Consider the following 22,798-nt stretch of genomic DNA (forward strand, 5'->3'; position numbering starts at 1 on the left):
ATTCATACTCATAAATGAACCCTTTCCTTTCGTGCTTTTACCCTGACTCGTTCCCTGCTTCTCTGTTTAGCACTCAAGCCAAAAAAGCATCTTTTAAAAAAAAACTGGAAGGAAAAAAAGTTACCATTCACAAAATCGTTCCCAGTGAAAGGGTTACTTTTATGTGTCTGTGTGCTCAAACTTGGCTTAACCCACAGCCTGTGTTATAAATCAGGACTTAGCTCCAGCTCAGATAAATGGGATCTTGGATTCCAAGAAAAACTGAAAAAAGCTGATAAATGACGTCCGCGGGACAGCTGGTTCTCCGTCAGCACAGCATCTCTAGCCCTGCTTCTGTTATTTCAGAGATGGGTCAGTTTGCATTTCAAAACACATAATTTTATGTGTGACAAGTCTTTCTGGATTATTTTCATGTTGGGTAGGCGGGATAAATGTTTTCAACTATTTCAAATCAGGAGAACTGTGTAGAGTGAATATAGCGAATAGACAATGACATTTGAAAAACACACGCCCTTCCCCAATGTTAGGTTTTCTTTCAGCTGTATGGGATTGATGGTGTGGTATTTAGTCTGGAAGCTCCCCAGCAGTAGATGTGTGAGTGTATGTGTCTGTTTGTGTGGTGGTGGTGGTATGTGTAGCTTTGATGCTGGATCTCACTCTTCACATACAGATTAGATAAGCTCTGGCAGCAGCAGTAGCAGAGACTCAGAACGATATGGACACCTTTGGACCTTATCACCCGGTCCATCACAGACTGAAGGGACCAGGAAGACATAACACAGGTTAGGGGGAATGGAGAGAGGGCAGGAAAAGACAGAAGAGGAATTTTAGAGAATTCCTTTTCCGTTTCTGGAGCACGTTTAGCCGAGTTCTGTTAGGCCGGTTCTGAAATACCACAGCAACATATTATTTAGTACACTAAAATAGCATGGGAGATTTTTTATTTTTTTTTAGTACATCCAAATGCATGAGGTCCATGCTATTTTCAATGGAATATTAGAGACTATAAAAGCACTAAATACTACAGCAGCACATTTCAGTGCATTTGTGACACATATAGGAGACATAGTGGCTAAGGTATAATGTTAAGCACTATATTTTATAGGGTTTAAATGTATGACTTTAATTCGCAAAGTATTAAAATTGCTTTATCGATTCATCTGAAGTGAGGAAGTGAAATAATGTGCCAGAAAAGAAGCATACCTACTATTATTTACAAAAAACTTAAATAATAGAGAACAGGTGAGTGTATTTGTGTATAGTATGGCACTTAAAAATACTTTTAAGTAATTAGTGACCAATATTGTTCAAATCACAACAAATACTCTGTCTTTGAACACTTTTGATTTGAATTTTGACTTGAATTTCAGGGGAGTTAAATCGCAAAGGTTCACCTCTAAGAACAAACTCTTAGCTGTGACCGTGGGCAGATGTTGTTTCATCATCATTTCATTCACAAAAGAGCCTACAGAGCTGAGTGAGAGATATCATTAAGTTACTGTCCTATGAGGAGCAGGGAGCTGACCATGCATGTGAAGTAAATACACAACTGGAGCATGTTTGAATGCCTGTGAATGTTAGATAAAAGCCCTTTGAAAGAAATAGCATAGATTGGGAATGGATGGGTGTGAATGGGTGAATGAGGTAAGTATGAGCGAGGAGTGCTCAGAGTAGAAAAGCGCGATATAAGAACCAGTCCATTTAGATCCAGCCGCGGGGAAGTATGTGGGTTTGCACAGCCAGTGTTAAATATTCAGATGTTCATTAAATCTGTGTTTATTCATGCAAATATTTCTGAACCCTTTAACTCTGGACTCTGTGCTGTTTAAAAATCCCGTGTCTGCAACGCAGATACTTCTATTTTGCTGTAAACCCACTCGAAGCTGAGACTGGGAACTAAATATTTACTTTATTGTTTTAGTTTGAAATGAATGTACGACCGCAGACTGTAAAAAGAAGCAAAAGAAAAAAAGTTAAAATTCTTACGTCAGGACTTTGTTTTCCAAGGGTCAACTCGGCCAAATTACCCATTGCGCAATTTGTTCGCGTTATTTCCAGCGGCGGTAACAGGAAGGTGCGGGCTCTTCTCGCTTGTAGCTGCTGTGAGCGCTTTACTTGCTGTTTCAGACTCCATCGTTAGGGGTCGTGCCTCAACAGGACAACGTGTAAATGTGTGACCCCTGCTTTAGCACATTTACTGATTCAAGCTCCCGCATCGCAACTCTTCAAACCTCGTTAAAAACAGATCATTTTGGAGTATGATGTGCTCCGATCAGAAGTGTGAGATCGACCCCAGCAGTCTTATTTATTACACGTAGAAGTGTGACGCAGAAGCAGAGTTTCCGTCAAGTCCTGACACGGAAAGTGTAAAATAACGAGCGCATCCCGTGCTTCACAAACCTGACAGCTTTATTAAAACGAACAGGCTGTAAATAAAATCTGGAAATACGATGTTAGGTCGTGTTTGCAGCCTAAAAAGAGCTCCACCTCTGGCTGAGAGCGCACAGAGTGGGCGGTTAAAGCGCTGAACAAGTCCGTGCGCACGCATATTATGGACTGCAACCTGCTGATTCCTGTTAGACTCTGACACTCCGACTGTGGGAGTAGGTGACTGTCGCTGAGAGCGCTTCGAACAGTTTAAGGACGCAGTGCGCAGCTTTGGAAAAGCCATAAATCCAGGCGAGTAGATATATCCGCTGTAAGTAACATGGCTTCTGTCAGAGGAGTTGTTCTTCTTCTTCTGGTAAATGTGACATCAGACGGTGTCTGTTGACCGACTTACTGGAGCGCTCAGAATTAAGTTTCACATGGTGCACTTTATCCTGAAGGAGCCAAGCGCGCTACGGCGATCAGAAATGAAAGCTGGGCCGATACTATTATGCGCATTTTGCTTTGGCGAGTCTTTTAAATGGCTTGATACACGATTCTTTCTTTGCTTTTGATCTTTGGTTGCCACAGATCACAACGCGCTCGGACGGACTTTGGTTACCATTACGCGCATTTTTACTTTCTGATAGGCGACTGAAGCTCCAAGCCAGCCACTCTTGGGACTCCGGAGAGCCACTGCGGGACAACACCATGACCATCCGCTGGCTTGCCTTAGTTGGATTGTGGTGGAGCGCTTATTACTGCATGTTCACAGTCGCGGGGAGTAATTATTCACTGGATGGAAATAACGAGGTTCAAGCAGGTTTCACCCACCGGCGGCTGAGGACGCACGAGAAGAGGGAGATGCAGAAGGAGATCCTGTCCATCCTGGGGCTGCCCCACAGACCGAGACCGCATTTGTCAAACGGAAAGTACAACTCCGCTCCGCTTTTCATGCTGGACTTATACAACACTATATCCAGCGAGGAGAAGAGCCAAGTGGAAAGCAGGTTGGAGCGATATCAGGCCATGCGGACGACCCAGAGCCCTCCCCTGGCCACATATCAAGAAACTGCCTTTCTAAATGATGCAGACATGGTGATGAGCTTCGTTAATTTAGGTAAGTTGTTGAAACAAAACAAAACTTTTTCATCTGTGATTTTTTTTTTCTCTGTGCGTAATTGTGATTGTGTTGGGTCTATTTTATATGAGACCGAACAGGTGTTTTATACAAGCAAGTGAAATGAGGGTGCCTGGGCAGACCGGAGGATAATTAGACAAAATAACAAAACTTTATCGGAATTTAATGCTAAAAAAGTAAAATATAAAATAAAGGGTCATAACTTGGCTCTTTTTATCTCATCTACTTTAAACTTTGGGGTTACAGCTCTCAACACAGCGCAACACACAAAGCAGACACACAGTTACGCACTTTTAGCGCCGGATAATGAACGAACCCATTGTGCAAACCACGGGGAGAGCAAATAACAAACTCATCTGCTGTGCGGTTTGAGGAAAAACTGACGAGGTTCGTATTGTTTCTGAGTAATTTATTGTTACACGTCCTCTCCCTCCGCGTAAATTCACCCTCCTCAGCTCATTTATAGGACCGAAATTCTGCGGTCAAGTCTTGCTGTGCAATCTACGCCATGATTTATGTCTTCTCGGGAAAAATAAACCTCGTATTCTCAGCAAACCATCAACCACCACCGCTGGCGTGTAACTACACACACACACACACACACACACACATATATATATATATATATATATATATATATATATATATATATATATATAAGACTATTCTTGCCGTTGACCTCCGTTACAGCGAGTTGCGGTTACTGTGCGTAAATCGCGTCGCGTTGTTTGTGTTTCCCAAGCAGCTTTGTCTTTAATTAGCTCGAGTGATGATAAAGAGGAACACTTTAATCATAACGAGTTTAGGACATAAAAGCTCAAAGCCCTTCCTTCCATTAGGAGCTGTAGTGTTTACTGGGAGACTCTAAACAGAGCGCCTCAAGATAAACAGACGCGCTGCCAGAGTCAGGCGCTGGTGGAGAAGGAGGCTTAAATCCAGATTGATTGCCTTTTTTTTTTTTTGGGGGGGGGGGGGGGGGGGGGGTGCATTGTCATGATCTGGCTAGGAGAGCAGTGGGAACATATCACTGCTGAGGAATGTAGTCTTATGGCTTCACCCCCCCCCCCCCCCCCCCCCCCCCTCACTCAAACTTTTCTTAAAACAAATATTCCTGTAAATATTTTTTACCCCTCACCTTTCCAAACCATTTAACGGTCACTCAATACCACAAACGAAGTGAATTCGGTTGGAGTGACTGAAGTAGAGCACTATTCTCTACTTATTGTACCTCTGAGGATTGGTGTTGCAATTTTGTAGTGATGAAAACCAGATATTCAGACAGGAGGAGGCCGTCGTTTTGGTCTCATATATCGGAGCCCCTCTTGTTGGCTTCTGTGGGGGGAATGCGATGGTGTTTGTGCGTCTGTGGCTTTAGTGTTCCTTTGCTGTGCGAGTGTTCGGTTTATACGCCCGTGTTGTTGCACATCTGGCTCTCCACTTTGATTAATCATGTCCTGTCCATCTTTGACGATTCCCTCAGATTTCTGCGGTGACCAGGGGATTAGGTTGCCATCTCCTCCAGCCGTACACAGAGTCCTAACCGCCCTGGAGGAGGGATGGCTTCCTCCCTGAATGTGATTGTAATTAATGTTGGACAGGCCAAGGCTTTCCATCTGCTTTGCAAATAAGGCCTTGCACGACTACCGTGTGTCGTCGCCGTCCGATTAGTTTTTAATGTGTCTTTTTTGGGGGGTTTTTTGGGCAATTGGAGCCATTTGTGTGGTGGATTCTCTTTTAGAAAACTATAGTAGAAAGAAACACTTCTGGGTGGTCCTTTTGTGTGTGTATTTCAAAAGTAGCCCCAGAAATCTGGATATCATGTGTGGCCTGAGTAAAACTACAAATTGGAATCAAGATTAATGAGAGAAAGAAAAGCGGAGAAGTCAAACAATCTGTCTGAAAGGATTTGAAAATGACAGATTAACAGACTCGGGTTCAGCCGAGCTCCTTCATCTGACAAATATTGTTAAGTGAAACACACTGTAGCAAGATCATCAGTCAAATTAAAGAAGATGACATGTGGTTTACACGGGTCACATGGTTTTCAAAGTGGATTCACCTGTTTTGAAACCAGCCATGTGTGCAGATGTACGAATCACAGAGGTGAAAGCGCCCCGTAGCAAACAAAACAATGACAGTGATTTAAACTTGGGTCTGAGCTGATGGCTTTCACAGCCAACCGTGGCAGCAGCACAGATAGATGTCTCATTCTCAGAGTGTATTCTCCCGGGGGCACAGACAGATTTAAGAGCCCCAGCATTACATTCGGTCTCAAATGCGCTCTCTGCAAACCATATGCCTCCTCACACCCCCACCTCTGCGTGATTCATGTACACTTTGCGTTTGGTCGTCCATTCTCCCATGCCTTCATCACTTGTTCAGAATGACCCACTGAAAAAAAGAAGAAGAAAAAAAAGATGTGGAAAACTTTAAATTGGGGGGGAAGGAGGAAGCAGAAGCACATTTTCCAGCTGCTTTTTCATCTTCATTCCTAGAGGAGCGCGTTCATCACTGTTTGCCTTGTGGACGTTCTGCTTTTCCACTGGGGTGGAGTGAAGCGACACTGTGTGCCGTGTGACTCACCCTGTGCGACACTCTGCAGCTCTGGACACGTCCTGATGCACAGAGAGGTCCACAGGTGACGGTCGCTCTGAACAACAGGAGTCGGGGGTTGTTAGAAGCACTTGTTTCACGTGTGAAAGCAAGTGCTTCTAATCCTTTACCGGCAAGAACGGCAAGAACTATAAAGAGTGTTCATCCTTTAGTGTACAAAGCTATGTTTTCCACATTCACATTTGCAGTGAACTATTAGAACTATTAATATTTAGTGGGGGGAAAAAAATATGACCTACTGGACTCTTCGGTAAATCTCTCACAAGGTAGTATATTGTGGAGTAAGTGACCAGTATTGGTAAAGCTGCATTCCAGTGGAAAACAAATACAAGAGGTCATTGCTCACTCAATTAATGAGCGGTGACATATTGCTGAGCAAATACCCAAAGCCGCAGTGACGGTTATAATAGTCAGCAGGGGAAAATTTGCTATTCCTATCAGGTTTGATTTTTAGCGGTTAGGCTGTTTCCTGGTGGTTATGGTGAATGAGAGATGCACAGAAACGCCTTTGGTTTCATGGGTCGCCGAGGAGGAACGACAAATGTTGTTCCTGTGTCATCTGCATTTAACTGTGATGTGTTTGTGGCCGACAGACAGACAGACAGGTGCGGAGGTCTCTCTAAAGCTTGGCATAGCTCTGCAGGGCTTCTGTTTGTCTGCTGGGAGGCACCGAGGGGAAGGTCCCATAATAATCCTGGAAAACCCCCACAGGGATTTTGAACCTTGTTTGACTTTTTCTAAATACCCTCTGATGCTTTGGAGGTGAGATGAAACCTGTCCTCGTAGCTACTTTTTCTTCTAAGGCCCAAGTTGCTCTTGTTTTCTCAGGATACAGAGCATCCAGATAAGATTCATTTACATTTAGTCACGGGCTGCTTCATCAAGCAGATCACAAATCTGATTTTTGTGGTTAGATTTGGGAGCACAGAGGATTATGTGTGTGTCTCGGGGGAAGATTTTTCAGCGTCTGGCTAAAGTGAAGTTGCAACCACGTCTTAATAATCTGCCCTTAATACTTCTTGTTTGTATCTACACTTACCTTTGACACATTTATGCTCACCAATCCATTCTATACAAGATGTAATTGAGAATAAGCAGGCTTAATAGTGCAGTCTGTTCATTCTAGTTGAAACAACAGCTCATCTAGAAAACCCACAATCAAAGATGAGAGCTGCCCATAACCTTGAAGGAGGGAGGGGATTTAATCTTAGAATCTGAGTAATAAATTGTCCAACTTATATTTTTATCAGGGAGATAGATTTTTTTTATATGTAATGTGGAGAGTGGCTATTTTGATGCACAGACTGCTCATCGGTGTAGCAGAACCTAGAAAAAAGTACACATCAGATCTTCATCTTGGAAAAAACACATGCAGCTTTTGGTAGACTGCATCTCTAACACTCTCTGGAGGAGGTCTGAAAACAAACAAACATGACATCTTGATTTAATCTTGGTTGCATTTAAACTTGGCATTTTTCCCAGTGTCCAGAAAGCGAAATTGCACGTCTTTCCCTCAAAGCTCAAATGTAATGAAATTGTTTTATGCTTTCTCCCACCTGTCTGTCATCGCTTCTACCCTCATTTTCTCTTTTTCCCTGTCCTTTCAGTCTCTGCACACCTCATTGCATGGCTATACCTGAGCTGTCACAAAGCAAACAGCCAGGCGTTCACCTACCTCCCACACTTTAAAGGCAAACAAGGCAGAAAGCTTTAAGAAGTGGGTTTTGGGGAGATTAGCCGGGTTCAGACAGCCCTGGGCTTATTCTCAAATAAAGTGCCCTTATTAAATGCCTGTTTTCCTTGTCTTATGATGCCTGGCTGCGTTTCTCAGTGCCTAAGCCCAGGTAAGCCACTTCCTCTGCAGCAGTACGTGTCCCAGAGCTCCAGCATGATCAAATAATTAGCTGGCTTCGATCAAAGAGTCGATTGTTTAAGGCACGGACTGTGAAAAATTGGAAAATTTTCACTAAATTGTCTTGAAACACTTCCTGCAAAGCCAAAGGGACCAGAACAGAAGACCACCCATCACTTTTCTTCAACTTTGAGAACCCCGTAAACAGTATTAGCCAGAAGTTAAGCGAGGAATTCAAGATATGCTAGAGTGGAATAAAAGCTCTTTTCTGAAACATAAACTTGGCAGTGAAGGCCTTCCTTCAACGGTGAGAAAAATTACATAGTACAAACCTCTGTGTTTGTTTTCATCTGTTTATAGTATCAGATATTTCACTGCCGCAACAAATTCACTTGAACTTGCGATGATGTTCAAGAATGGCCCAAGATATACAAATAATTCTGCTTATTGAGTTTCAGGGTTTCAGCGCGCTTCCTTTTTCTGGATTGAGTTGGTTGTTGAGTGCACTGGCAAAACACACAGCTGCCTCAAGAAACAAACAGGGTTGATGGGGGAAACATGTCTGGTTAACGAGATTATGTCTTTTCCAGTCAGGCTTCATAAAAAAAAGAAGGCTGTCATAAAAAGATGGAGTGTTACAGGACAACTCTGTTGAATGTCCTAGGAGAACATTTGTGCACATTACAGTGCTGATGAGTGCGTCTCCTGACTGTATTGTGCTCGGTAAGAGGATGTACACACACAATCTCACACACACTCATCCACCCCTCGATAATATCGCTCCCTCTCACGGCATAACTCTCAGGCTTGAAGAGATGGCAGCTGAGATTTGGGGCTCCCTTACACCTCTTCCCATGTTCCTCCTTTCCCCTCTGCCTCGCATCCATTTTCATGTCTTCATTGGGCATTCCACTTCGGAGCGATAGGGGCGTGGGGTGACGGAGTGTGACGAGATAAGGAGGTGAGGTGCAGCGCACTCCCTGCTGGTAACGATCTATCGAAATGAGCCGATAACCCCGGCGGAACATCTGATTAGGACTCGCTGCTCCTTTATCACCTCTGCGTGCAGGCATGGAGGAATTTGTTCTGTTTGCTCTGCTGTGCTTAAAAGAAAGTGACGCCAAGCTCCGCTCGCATCTCTCACATCTGCGATTCCTCTCCACGTCTATCTGTCTTTGCGTGTCACTTTTTAACTATTTCCTGGTATCTTATGGGGTTTGTGATGCGAGAAGAACGCTGTATTTAAAACCCCGGAGAGAAAACACAATCACTTTCGTTGCCTCCTGCCTTTTTTTTGTGCACATTTTTTTAACTCCTGCGTCGCTCTCCCGAGGGGGCTTTAAAACTGTCAGGCTTTGTGTCATGTTTAAGTGTCTACAAGGAGGAGATCATTAACCAGGAATCAGGGTTTTGTGCTTGTTTAAGGCTGTGTTTGTATGTCTGAAGAGTGCGAACATGAAAGAATTAATGTTTTGATTTATGCATTTCTCCAATTTCCCCAAGTTTGTAGCTACAAATAAAATAAAATAAAAGGCGAAGGGGAAGAAATGGCATCCAAAGACAAAGACCAACCTTCAGCTCCAAAATAATGTAAAAACATTTAATTCTATCAAATTAGTCAATCTTCCCTCCTTAAATCAGGCCCTCACCAATATAGTTCACATCTACACATGTGTGTAGTAAGAACTGGCTGGTTGGTTTTTTCCCCGCTAAAGTCTCAACTCAGCATGTCCTTGTGTGCCCAGTAATCTCCATCATTATCATAATGACGCCATCATTTACCCCGTCAGAGAGACTCATTCTTGGCTGACGGGAATGGCGTAAATGGTGACTGTAAACGTTCCTGGTGTCACGTTCTTCTGTGAATCCACCGGGAAGCAAGGATGTATCTCCGATCAATTTTAAAAAATGGGAACAAGGAAAGGAACAAAAAGAAGAAAGGGAGACCCACAGGCTGCTTGCAGGCTAGCACCATTATAAGGAGTGCATAAATGCATTCATTATTGCTCATTTATTCCACAATAAATTGCTTTTCACTGATATTTTAAAAATGAGGACAAAAGCTTTGTCAGTGCAAGTGAAGGACGCCATCATTAGGTTGGGAAAAAATAAATAAACGTATCAGAGAGGAGGCAAAAACTTTGAGTGTGTCCAGATCAGCATCAGACCTCGTACATTCTTAAAAAGAGGCGATACACTTGACCAGCTCGACTGTGATGGTGTACAGAGACTACAGAAATTGCATCTTTGTCCAACAAATTATGGACCTATCATGTCTTAGTGTTTGCACGTGTGCATTTTGGATGGATTTTAAGACACACTGGCATCATTTCCAGCCCAAACCAGTTTAGTCCAGTCAAAAATATGTCAAAAGTCACTGAATGGACTTTATTTGGACATTTGTGACATGCAAAAAAGACTAAATAAATCAAACAAAATAAATAACAATTATAATTATTTTCTTCTTTTATCTTGATGCTGATTTGTTCAGACATCTAAAGAAAAAATAGCATCAATCTATGAGGCTACCTCCAGGTTTTGCTGTTGGTGTGCAGGAAGCTGTGGTTTCTTCATGATGGTTTTCCATTAACACCAGTCTCTTTAGATCTTGTTCTTACAATGGACACGTTAACAAGAAGTTTAGCACCTTTTTGGTGTTTTGCTGATGCTCTTGGTCTCTTGTTTTCTGTTTTTTTTATTTTAGAATAGAGTGCAGTACTTTAATGGACTTAAAGAGGACTGGTAAAGTCCCCCGTAATCGAAGAAGTCTTCCTACCAGCTTTTATGTGTTTCTATTTATAGCACGGAGCACCTATATCCCTGTTAAAAACATTAGAAAATAGGTTTATTTTCTTGTGTATGTGCATATGTTTGTGTGTGAACATTTAGAAACGTAAGGTCTCTCGACAACAATGATGAGTGTGTCGGGGTGGAGTCCGTTCTTCAGGGTTAGGGTCAGGGGTCGCGACATGAATGTAGCAACGCAAGTCTTTACAAATACACAAATACAGACTCGCGCTTTCACCGTGAGTGTCTGCTCTGGTAAACAGAGAGTATTTGAATGTACCCTTTAGACAACTTGGAACTCGAACTTCATCACACAAGATGTCTTCATCACACACTGCTGCCCGTCGCATGTTCCCAGGCTGGGTGTCTCTCTAAAGAGGACGTGCCTGAAACAACAACCACGAGTCCGCAGTGAGAAAAGGCCCCATATGACCACCAGTGCTCTTGACCCTTCTGAGCAAGTAGCCTCCCCTTTCTGCAGCGCCGCTGCTGACAAATTTACGAGCCCTAGGCTGACCCACGGGCTGACTTTCTAAACACGATACTGACAGGAAAACAGTCGGAGACAGGAGAGATGAATTGGGGCAGGGAGGAAGAGTGAGATGAGGAAAAAAAAGAGTGCAAAGGAGGAAGGTAAGCAATAAGTGCTCTCGATATGCTGTGCACAACATTTTTGATTTAAATCTAAAATTTCTTAATCGAGGCATCTCTGGAGAACGAGAATGACGAAGGTCGGTCAGGTGAGGAAGAAGAAAAAACAGCAAAGAAAGATCGGTTTAATCTTTTTCTACAATCAGTTACAAAAACATTTTAGAAAAGAAAAAAGTAAAATGCCTTTAAATCCTAAATGCTCCAAATTTATAAGGCATTACATATGTGCCACCAAATCAATTAGGCCAGAGGTTTAAATCCTAAGTGAGGCCACTCATAGAAAAATGTATCCATTCCTCTTGCCACGAGGCAGTTTGGATTAAAGGTTCTTATCACTAAGGATGTGCAAGGGAAACTCTGCCCAGTGCCTCCTCCTGTACTGACACTTTGCACATATCTGAGCAGCCAGTCTCCTGGAGACCTTATCTCAATGTTTAAATGTCCAGTATGAATCCTTTTGGAAGAGGAAGTCTCCCATTTGTTTTTGTTTTTTTGTTTGCTTATTTGTTTTTTGTTTTTTTGCAAATAATATGCTCCGATCTCCCTTCATCCAGGTTACGTGACGTGTGTCCAGCCCATGTCTTTGATGACGCATTCCTCTCTCCGTGTTATCTGTATTTCACATCCAAATAAAAGAAAAACCAGCTGCATAGAGGCAGGACGTCTCAGCTTAGTGTTGTGCTACAGAGATATCTCTAGGAACATGAAGGATATGAACCTTTAGATAACTCCCGTAACTGCAGTGAATGTTGGATTTGTGCACCACTGTGAAATTATGAGATAATTTAAAGTGGCCAGTGGGAAGCTGAGGAAAGTGTTGACAGTCATTCAGATAGTCAGACTTCGTGACTCGCTGTCTTATTTCACATATTTTAAACACTGTAGCATATGTGGCGTTTCTGCTCCTGCCCGTACAAGTCGAGAGTCCAGAATTTCCCTCAATCTGGACACTTTTATTAAAAACGGCACCATGTTTCCTCCAAACTTCCGACAATAGATATGAGTGAGGGCGACAGTTATACTACACAACTGCGCTGTATAATAATACTAATAATACTTTTTATTTGGGTTTTCAAAACACTCAAAACCACCTTAAGAATGAAGGCAAAAGCTTGTTAAAAATGTAATAAATATTTAAGTAACTTTTTTTTTTTTAATGTTACTAACATGCAGTTGATTTCCTGTTTGAAGCCATAAGCTTTCTCCCTGAAGGCCTGAAAACGCCGAAACATTGGAAGCAACTGTTCGGCACAATCTTTGCACACTGAACAGTCAGTGACAGCGCGAGCTATTACACCGCACTGCACTTTAATCAGATTTCTGAGGCGTGTGGTTTCCTTTTGAGGTATTGCACTTCCACCCAGTGCTTTGATGATTCATTTAGGCCATGAAACATCCTTCCATGTTGACTAATTTTGGGTGGTTTTCTACTCTCTGTGTGCGTGCACACCCTGCTAATGATTTTGCTTCTAAAATCATTTCTTCCAACAGCGAGATGAAAACACGTGATTAGTATGTAATCTGTAATTAAAATGAAAAAAAGAGGATAATCGAGTATGCTAATTTCCTTCTTTAATCACTGCGGTGTTGATTATTCCTGTAACATTTCCCTCTCTTCAGTTTTCACTTATGTATTTTTTTCTACAGCTGTTTGCGGTGACAGCATTGATCACTCTCGTGTTTGTAGCAGTGTGTTGCACATTTATCCATGTGTGTTAAAGGAAGTTCCCGGCGAGCTTCACTGAAATGATAAAAGACTGTTTCGATGTGAGTTTCTAAACGTTCTCTGCGAGCTCAGATAAAGTGGAGAAGGCCGGTGCGTTCTACACTTTCATTCTGCAACGCTCTGCTGACACCGTCGACAGACCTATTATTAGAAACCTTGATTATTTTTCTACTGATTTTCCTCAAGGCCCACCTGCTTTTTGAATATCCAGGTATCCTGTTACCATCGCTGTTTTTGGAGCCGTGCCTGTGTGTAAAACAAGCAGTAGGTCTTACATGTAAGTCGGCCCGGGGGGGAGTATTGAAGCCGGCCCAGACTGATTTATCAGTGGATCATGTGCTCTGCCTCTAAGCCGCTGAAATGCATTGTGGTCACCGTGGACCTTCCAGTGGGAATCACACTGCGGTCCGACTGTCTTTATGACAGACAGAGTGGAGGGAAGAGAGTGAGAGGGGTGAGGAGGGAGCGACATAATGGAAGAGAAGATGTGTGGAGAGGAAGAAAAAAAAGGGAGGTGTTCACGTGGGGAGTGAAAATAGAGTCCCAAACATCATCACGGGGCGAGCTGGCCTTCTACCTTGTGGCTGTGGAATGCAACGCCACCGATATTTTGCCTTCTCCTTTGGAAACAGCTGTGTTTCCCTTTTTCAAAGATATTTTTTCCTTATTTATCGGATCCCTGAGGAGGGATCCATCTCTCAGCTCTGACACCGGCTTCCTCCTCTAAATCTGGGACCAGACACACACACACACACACACACTTATATGCGCACACACTCACATGCATACACACCTGCTGCCCAAAAGCAGATTTTAACGGCAGATCACTATAGCAGGCTTTTTTGCTGCCTGTGCTGCTGCACGTCTACAAAGGCACACACACAGATAAATATAGGCAGACACGTACGAGCAGGAACACACAGCAACCTGAAGATGACGGCTGTGCAGACTACACACAGTCTGTGCAATTAGACCTCGGAAAGCCAATAAAAGGGGGGACTCTTGACAGCTGCCGTCCCTTATAGACACAATCTAAATAAAATGGGGCCTGGTAATAATTCAAAGCCACTGAAATGGTTTGTTTTGCTGAAAATGGGCCCATCAAAAACCGCAGGAGTTCGTCTCTGTTTATGGAATATTCACTTAGCACCGAGTGGTGGCCAATTTAATAAAGCAGCAGAGGGAGCAATTTCTGAGAGGGTCTGTGGTCACAACCCAAGAGGAAGACCATAGGTAGCTATCATCATTCATATAAACCAAAGAGGAAGAGCCAAAACCAAAGAGGAGCCGAGCATCAAGAACAAAGAGCATTGCAGAAAAAAGGAACAAGATCAGAGGTTTCTTTCCTTCTCTTTCCCTTTTCTGTTTTTTTTTTTTTTAAACGATCATGCCCTCCGTTTGCTTGGGGTCGCTGATTTTCCCAATAAATATTGACTTTAATGGTGTCTTTGAAAACTATTACTGGTCCACCTGTTGTTCTCTGTTTGGGGATCTCATTTTGCGACCAGGCAACAGCCGGAGACATTTTTATTTTCAAAATTCGCTGATAGATTTGCAGCAGTCTCATATTTTTTCAGGGCGCAGTCACGGACTCAAAAAAACGCCCTCTCTCCTGGCCAGTGAAATGTTTTCCCCTGTATCTAATGACAACCAAAGGGTAGCCAGTCCTTAAAATCAGACCAGCTTTAAATGGAGCATCTTTTTGGGTGCCATGTACTGCAGGATCAATCATCCCAGTGTAGGATTGTTGCAAAGTCAACCAGCGATGTTTGGTTGAATTTGTTCTCATGTTCGTGTCGAAATGAAATGACTTTATTAATCCGAAATAAAGGGAGAAAATCCTTGTTTTTGTCTGCAGGGGAAAGGCCTTGCATGCATTACGGCTTACTGTTTTAAACCTCACATTAAACGTGGTTGAACTGGTGGATGTCAAAGTTAAGGCGACTTCAGTTTGTGCGTCCTTCCAGCGAGGCATCCGGCTCCTCCAGCCGCAGGACGTAACCTTGTGTGAAGACCGCTGATCACAGTTGAACTGAAGTGTAGGCCACCATTAGCCTGACCAGAGGCTGTTGTGACAGCTGCTTTACTATAGAATTACATTTTTTATTAACATCTCATAAAGTTGGGGGGAAATCGGCGGGGTTTATTTTCCAGCTCATTTCTGTCCTGATTTGATGGAATTTCCTTATAAATGTGAAAAAGATGTTACACTGTCTTTTGCTGACAGCTCATTGGCCTGAATTTGTGTCCAGTGAGAAGAACACTTGTTTTTACAGACTTTAGGGGAAGCTGTAACTGGCCATTAATTTTGGCAATTGTTTGTAGCCATTTCAAGTATTCAAATTGACACCAATGCTGTTTCAAGATTATAGATGTGGTTGTAAGGGGTGAATGTGTGTGCATGAACTCCCAAGGCTTCTTTGTTACACACAAACACGCACACGCGCACACACACACATATTTGTCTTGTAAATCCTGTGAGGTCCCTTTTCCTTAGCTTTAAAAACGTCATATTTTCAGTCCAAGTTTTCTTTATATGCAAGAGCTTCAGCAAATTGCAGTTTTCCCTGGAATTTGCAAGCAGTCTTTTTTTAAATGTGGCATATCTGATTATCTCTAAGCAATGCTCGCAAACCTCGCCTCGTTCTCATAAATTCAATCATGATTCCAATCCGTGATGGTCAGCGTAAGCTGAAATAATATCCCGATTTTTAAAAAGTGATTCTTAAAGGTTTTGACTGCAAAACTGTGATGTGACACTTTCCAGATGTATAAATATGTGAGACTCTAGCACTCTGTTCTCCATCCACTCATCCAACTCAGGGTCCCATAGAGCAAGAGGGCGAGCACATAGAGACAGACAACCATTCACACCTATTATTAGAATCACCAATCAACCTAACCCCACTTATCAAGGATGCAGAGAGAATATGCAAACTCCACACAGAAAAGCCCCGTGCAGATGGTGGATTTGAACCCAGGATCTTCCTGCTGGGATGCAACAGTGCTAACCACCACTACACCATGTAACAGTTTGTGTTATTATATGTTCTATTTTATTTTATGAACTGGGATTATTCAGAAACACGAGAGATTCACTGTTTAATGTCCTTTTGCCTGGTTGTTATTTATCCACCACCACATACCTTTTTTGCTAACAAATGTGCTCATTCATGGTATTTGTAGTGTAGATGTAGTTGTAGTACTAAGTTCCAGTTGGTGTCAGGGTGACTTAAGCACGATTTAGCTGCATCAACATCTTGCCACACTGAGCAGATGGCAATAGAAGTACAAGCAGTTTAAGGTACACAACCCTTTTAGGTATGGGATGTGTGTAATGTTTCATTCAGATAAGGCTGAAGAAGTGAGCTATGGTAAGTGAACAGGTTACCGTGCTTAAACTACATTGGGTTTTGTTAAATTGGTGTTTGTATTTCAATAATTGCTTAGACAATATGAGATATTACGACCTGTATGTAATTAAGGAAGGAAACTTTAGTAAAGATATCAGACACAAAACAAAACAAAACGTATAACCTTTAACTCTGTGTGGGAGCTCACATGTCTGAAATAGAGTACTGTTAGTAAGCTGTTTGCTCCTGATCGGTCTGGTCTCAACTTTAGGGGGAATTTATTCCAAGAAATTTAGCTATAGTTTTGTGTTACTGCGACAGGCTGGTGACCTGTTCATGGTGTACTCCACTTCTTGAACTATGGGAGCTGGGATAGGCTCCAGGATTCCTGTGAACCTGAATCGGATAAGTGGAAGAGGATGGATGGATGGATGGATGGACGGTTTTGTGTCTCATGCGTAAACACTCCTTTGATTTGGAAATATCAATGGAAGTATTCTGCAGGTGTGTAATAAAGAAAGGAGAAAGACTTCTGGAAACAGCTGGAAGCAATAATTTTGTGAAACCTCTGATTGCAATCATTACCTCCCTTAATCTGCCACAGACCCTGTCTTTATATATTGTTTATTTGTGATGGATATGAAATTATGGAAGAAAATGAACAGGGGAAAAGAAAAGCATTTGGTGATTTTGGAGATGCTACCATGCACCTCCAGAGACTACACCGACACAAACACTATGTTTTGAACCCGGTGATGTTGCATTGTTGATGGACTTTTTCAGACTTTGTCCTGTGTGCAGAAAAACATCTGGTTAGGATTTTTTTTCCATAAAGAACTGGCTTTAAGACTTTCATCAGATAAGTCTGAGTTCAAATGAAAGCCAGTCTGTCATGCTGAGCTGTTAAGAGAGATCCGTAAATGTTAGAGTGACCAACCAAGTAAGACTTTTACAGAACAGTGCTTAGGGTGCACATTTATACATGAAACCAGCCGTGTTAACATGCCATCAGCATAACCTGTAAACGTCTGCTGCTTTATGCTCGGCTGCATTGCAATCTAAGTTGCCTCATATTGGTTTTTCTAACTTGTCTTTCGGCTAGCTATTACCTTACCTTTTTTTCCCTAATCTATATCACTTTACCTTGATAATAGGCTATACTTTAGTTTAAATTAACATACATTAACTTGTAGAACCGTAAAGTGCTGTTGAAAAGAACTACAGAGAGAAACACAGATAATCACATAACCTTGTGGTTTTAATGAACCCTACATCCGTGCTAGTGGGTTTGCATCTTAATCCTGACAAATTGTGCTTGAAGGGATGGAAGAAAATCTCCTACTGACACACAGGTATGACATATCCAGCTCCTGGAGGACATCTGGAGTCTCCACAGAGAGCTGAGGTTTGAGACTGCTACCACTCAGCTGTCAGTACATTGATGGAAAATACTGATACTGCTCAGTCCAACAGCCATACCTCGGATATCTATCTGTTAGCAAAGCCCCAGCAGAAGAGCAATTACAGCAAATTATCCTTCTACCCTCAGGGTTAGGGACACACACACACACCCACACACACATGCAAACTCACACGTATTTAAAAAATCTCAAAACGACAAAAGATAGATGTGTATCCAGTCTTCATTTTATCATCTTGTATGGAATGCAGCACAGTGGTGATGGAGCTTTGGGATAGTGGGAACAGAAATCAGATACTCGGTGGATAAGTGTGAGTTTATGTGTGTATGTGTTTGTGCGTGTCCTGGGACGGTATGCCTGACATTACGTGTCATGGTTTTGGATGGGTCTTTAGAAAAACCCAAATGGTTTTTCAGGGATTATGTGGAAGATGATGGCTGTAGAAAAATGTGATTATATGGTTCAAATGGGGCCTTTGTTCCTGGGGATGTCTGTCCAGTGAGATCATTATGTACTGTAACCTGTGGGAGGTAATGGAAGGGGAGAAGGCTCGATATCAAGGCCACTGATGAATGTGCGCCTGTGTATATGCAATAGCTAGCTCTCTCTGGAAGTGCTGTATTATTTCTACAGTGTATGCTTTGCCATTCTAAATCAGTGGATGTGTCCTATCATTGTTTATAGCAGTTAGTGTTTTCACTTTTACCACCAACTAAGAACTAGTCTGTTAGTGACAAGTAGTGACTGTGCAGATCATACGCAATGTAAAATATGTCTGTATCTATTGTGATGTCACCCACTGGTTTGCAAAGTCCTTTGTTGAAGCATTGGGATGAGTATTTCCATCATCTCCATGTTTGATCTAACTGTGAAACGGCATATTCACTGGCTAACCTCTTGTCAGTCTCAAGGCTTTAGCTAATGACGATATCCTGAAATGACCATAATTTACAAAAATATACTCAGTATTTTACTCAGTTCGACCCAAAATGAGTGACTGAGCCCACAAACTCATTGGAAAGTGTTTGCAGAGATCACGTCAGAGTGTTTTTTTCCCCTAGACTTCCATAGAACTGCACGTCTTTTTGCAACTGCAAGTATCGCCCCCTGGTGGCTATTAAAAAGACATGCGTTTAAGGCACCTTTCAGACCTGGAAGCTTCATCTTTCAATTCCTATATGATCTTTACTTTACGGTAAAAAGTGCTTGAGGTGACTCGTGCTGTGATTTGGTACTATATGAATAAAATTACATTTAATCTGTCTTTTGTGCTGTGTATGGTGCAGACCAGAAATCAGGAATAGTTTAACTATAGCTGTACATAGACTGTACATTTAATATTTATTTCATCAAAAGACTTAAGCACAGACTTCTTTTTCTGTTAAAATAGTCGCCCAAACAACAAACCATTTTATTTGTCAGATTATACATTTAAAATGATCCAAAAGGTACCGACACCACAAACACAATCGAGAAGTCCACTTTAGTGATTTAAATTAGCTGACAGTGAAGCCTACCTTTAGCCCTAACTTTTACTCTTTACCCACTAAAAGTCTTCTAGGAGTAAGCCTCAAGCTCTTTTCTGAACTGAGCAGTTTCTGTGATATTTCAGGGCTGCTTGAAGAACAAAAGGACTTGGTTTGCATTAGAAGTTTGTAAGGGGTGGCCTCTGTTTACCGTTGCCGCTATCATTAATATTCTAATGGTCATCAAATCACGTCTTTATTGATTTATACTCAGGTGTCAAAACTAGAGATGGCACGATACCACTTTTTTATGTCCGATACCGATACCGATATCATAAATTTGGATATCTGCCGATACCGATATGAATCCGATACAGTGTGTTTTTTAATCAATAAAACGTTTTTTTTAATATCTTGCTGCATTTTGTATAAGTTTATACTCAAGTTTAAATAAATAACAACACTAAAGCTATTCTGTTATACCTGTATGTAAAAAATACAACAAAATATTTCATAGTTCAGCAACACTGATCAATCTAATAAACGTAAACCTGCTCCATCCTCCCTATTCTGGTATTTTAAAGAGTACTTAGCAGAAATATCAAGCAACCTAACTAATAGGGTTGCAAACTCCCAGCAAAAAAAAAAATAGGGAACCACCCATCACCCTCCAGCTCATGATGCTTAATCGATGTAATCAAATTTAATTTGATGCAGGGGGAAAAATGCACAGAAAGAAATTATTTTTCAAGAATAATTAAATAGATTCAACATCTTTCTTCAACAGAACTGCAGACTGCACAGATGGTATCTTCCCAAAGGAAAAAGTAGTATAGCTTACTAGGGTATATTAGACTTAACAGTTACTATATACAGTAATGGACTTCTATATATTTTACATCAGATTAAAACTTTGGGTGTAAGAGTCAGATAATTATTTATTAAAAGCTAGACATTTTAAATGAGAACAAGAAAGAAAAGTATGTCTTTGTGCCCCCTTTTCCCTGTTCATGCCCTATCGGCCCCCCTGGCTAAACTTTGCTAGATCCGCCCCTGCACAGTTACCAGCCGTCAGCTGCATAGAAAAAGATCCTGGTCTAGAAAGTAATATTAAATAAATTCTAACAACAGCTTATCAAGCTTAATAGTGCTGCTGTTGTTCAGCCGCTGGTTTCCTCTTTCTGGTGAGAAGTGGGCCAAAAACAAAGAAGAGAGACAGACTCGCGACAGAAAAGCCGAACAGCTGATCATTAATCAGTTTCACGATTGAAGTAGCAGCAGGAGAGAGAGAGAGAGAGAGACAGAGGCAGTCGCTCCATATATCGGTTGTTAAGCTTAACGCTGGAATGCTTTACAGACATTCAGAGATGAACTTACACACTTGCTTTACTTCTCTCTGGGAAAACTTCCTCGGAGATGAAATGCTGGTTTGCTAGCAAGGCTACAAATACACACAGCCGCTCTATCACGTGACCACACTGCTGCTACGTGCTAAGGTTATGAGCCGGGTTACGCCGTGTAGCAAGCTTTGTGAGGTGCTTTTTTGATATTTAATGGATCGGATTACATTTTTTATTTCTCGCCGATATCCGATCCAGTAATTTGGGTCAGTATCGGACCGATACCGATACGTCTTTATTGATTTATACTCAGGTGTCAAAACTAGAGATGGCACGATACCACTTTTTTATGTCCGATACCGATACCGATATCATAAATTTGGATATCTGCCGATACCGATATGAATCCGATACAGTGTGTTTTTTAATCAATAAAACGTTTTTTTTAATATCTTGCTGCATTTTGTATAAGTTTATACTCAAGTTTAAATAAATAACAACACTAAAGCTATTCTGTTATACCTGTATGTAAAAAATACAACAAAATATTTCATAGTTCAGCAACACTGATCAATCTAATAAACGTAAACCTGCTCCATCCTCCCTATTCTGGTATTTTAAAGAGTACTTAGCAGAAATATCAAGCAACCTAACTAATAGGGTTGCAAACTCCCAGCAAAAAAAAAAATAGGGAACCACCCATCACCCTCCAGCTCATGATGCTTAATCGATGTAATCAAATTTAATTTGATGCAGGGGGAAAAATGCACAGAAAGAAATTATTTTTCAAGAATAATTAAATAGATTCAACATCTTTCTTCAACAGAACTGCAGACTGCACAGATGGTATCTTCCCAAAGGAAAAAGTAGTATAGCTTACTAGGGTATATTAGACTTAACAGTTACTATATACAGTAATGGACTTCTATATATTTTACATCAGATTAAAACTTTGGGTGTAAGAGTCAGATAATTATTTATTAAAAGCTAGACATTTTAAATGAGAACAAGAAAGAAAAGTATGTCTTTGTGCCCCCTTTTCCCTGTTCATGCCCTATCGGCCCCCCTGGCTAAACTTTGCTAGATCCGCCCCTGCACAGTTACCAGCCGTCAGCTGCATAGAAAAAGATCCTGGTCTAGAAAGTAATATTAAATAAATTCTAACAACAGCTTATCAAGCTTAATAGTGCTGCTGTTGTTCAGCCGCTGGTTTCCTCTTTCTGGTGAGAAGTGGGCCAAAAACAAAGAAGAGAGACAGACTCGCGACAGAAAAGCCGAACAGCTGATCATTAATCAGTTTCACGATTGAAGTAGCAGCAGGAGAGAGAGAGAGAGAGAGAGACAGAGGCAGTCGCTCCATATATCGGTTGTTAAGCTTAACGCTGGAATGCTTTACAGACATTCAGAGATGAACTTACACACTTGCTTTACTTCTCTCTGGGAAAACTTCCTCGGAGATGAAATGCTGGTTTGCTAGCAAGGCTACAAATACACACAGCCGCTCTATCACGTGACCACACTGCTGCTACGTGCTAAGGTTATGAGCCGGGTTACGCCGTGTAGCAAGCTTTGTGAGGTGCTTTTTTGATATTTAATGGATCGGATTACATTTTTTATTTCTCGCCGATATCCGATCCAGTAATTTGGGTCAGTATCGGACCGATACCGATACGTAATATCGGATCGGTCCATCTCTAGTCAAAACTCACTATTGAAGGTACAGGGGAGGTCGTCAGATATTGTCTTTAACAGGGAAAGAGTTCAACTTCAGATTCTTAAAGTTCAATTGAATTCAGTTTTATTTTTACAGAACCAAATCACAAGAACAGTCGCCTCAAGGTGCTTTATATTCTGAGGCAGACCCTACAATAATATATACACAGAAAACCCAACAATCATATGAGCAAGCACTTTGGCGACAGAGGGAAGGAAAAACTCCCTTTAAACAGGAAGAAACCTCCAGCAGAGCCAGGCTCAGGGAGGGGCGGCAGTCTGCTGCGACCGGTTGGGGAGAGAGAAGAAAGACAGGACAAAAGCCATGCTGTGGAAGAGAGACAGAGATTATTAACAAGTATGATTCA

At 41.7% G+C, this 22,798-nt stretch overlaps 2 protein-coding genes across 2 annotated transcripts in view; both read left to right on the forward strand.

The window, feature by feature from the left end:
* LOC146511222 (uncharacterized) overlaps positions 1–22,798 on the forward strand; it is a 54,978-nt gene that overhangs the window by 21,981 nt on the left and 10,199 nt on the right. The gene's annotated exons all lie outside the window — the stretch shown is intronic.
* bmp6 (bone morphogenetic protein 6) overlaps positions 792–22,798 on the forward strand; it is a 55,224-nt gene continuing 33,217 nt past the window's right edge. The window contains exon 1 of the mRNA XM_085172188.1: positions 792–3,487. Coding sequence (XP_085028314.1) covers positions 3,079–3,487 — 409 coding nt within the window. The 5' untranslated portion in view covers positions 792–3,078. The remainder of the gene's footprint in view (positions 3,488–22,798) is intronic.

Source organism: Neolamprologus multifasciatus, chromosome 9, assembly GCF_963576455.1.
Source record: "Neolamprologus multifasciatus chromosome 9, fNeoMul1.2, whole genome shotgun sequence".
Taxonomy (NCBI): Eukaryota; Metazoa; Chordata; class Actinopteri; order Cichliformes; family Cichlidae; genus Neolamprologus; species Neolamprologus multifasciatus.